Below are 937 nucleotides of genomic sequence, written 5' to 3'. Positions count from 1 at the left end.
GAAATGCACAAGCATGGGTCCTGCTATAAGGGGTGTTGTTGAAGTTTTTCAAATTGTCCAGCGTGAGAAGGAGCTGCATTGAGAGATTCTAGGGTTCTCAATCTCTCATGACCTTTGCTCAGTGAGAATCTACAGCCACTATCCTGTGATCAATGGGCAGAAAATTACCTACCACCGGCATTCAATTCACAAATTTGATTTCACTTCATTGAGGGAGAAATGGACATCCTACAAGTTTACTATGAGTGTTTATAGTGACTGGGCACCCTCCCACTTTGAGAGGCTGTGTTCAGCAATTGATATGATCCCATTTGTGAACTTTGAGATATCCCAGCGGCCTGAAGCATCTGATCTGAGTGTTTCGGAATCGACGGGGCTCTCTCAGGGAGTCAGCGGAGTAGATCTTGGAGTATATCTCGGAGCAGATCTAGGCTCGAGTTTTACATCGCTTCTGGAAGAGGACGATCCTTCACTCCTTGGCTCGCAAAACGCCGCGTTGAGTAATCGAAAACTCAGAGGTGATAGAGCTAGACCCTCGGACACTCAAAATAAACGCAAGCGCATTGCAAACGAAACTGTCAGAAATTAGAAACACGAAGTTATCATCAGCGTATATGTTGATAGCGTACTGTAGCGGTGATCTGCTTTTTGTTTGTCTTTTGATATAGCATGCACTTGAGCGACTCGGTGAAGACCGGGGATGACCATGAGTTGAGATCCTCTAGCATAACTCCTTTTATAATATATATATATGTATCTATTGTTGTTAGGACCTGGAAGTCGGATGGTTTGATAGGATCTAGTGCTCAAGACTAAGGCCGCGGAAATCGCCTGCCAACTGTATATAGTCTCACTCCTCCCAAAGACCTTTTCCTTCACCACCTTAGTATTTCGTTTCGGATAGCTTACCTAGTTCGCAAAGAGATATTATTCTTCC

General features: G+C 44.3%; 1 protein-coding gene across 1 annotated transcript; it reads left to right on the top strand.

Annotated features, from left to right (window-relative positions):
- Nucleotides 1-107: 107 nt before the first annotated feature.
- Nucleotides 108-589, top strand: HCAG_06127 (predicted protein; the record flags this gene model as incomplete). The annotated part of the gene is made up of 2 exons (XM_001538472.1): nucleotides 108-121; nucleotides 256-589. 2 exons carry the CDS (start codon nucleotides 108-110, stop codon nucleotides 587-589), a joined length of 348 nt encoding a protein of 115 aa, XP_001538522.1.
- Nucleotides 590-937: the final 348 nt, after the last annotated feature.

This window comes from Histoplasma capsulatum, genomic scaffold (assembly GCF_000149585.1).
Source record: "Histoplasma capsulatum NAm1 scaffold_7 genomic scaffold, whole genome shotgun sequence".
NCBI lineage: Eukaryota > Fungi > Ascomycota > Eurotiomycetes > Onygenales > Ajellomycetaceae > Histoplasma > Histoplasma mississippiense.
This window is presented reverse-complemented; position numbering and strand designations above follow the sequence as displayed.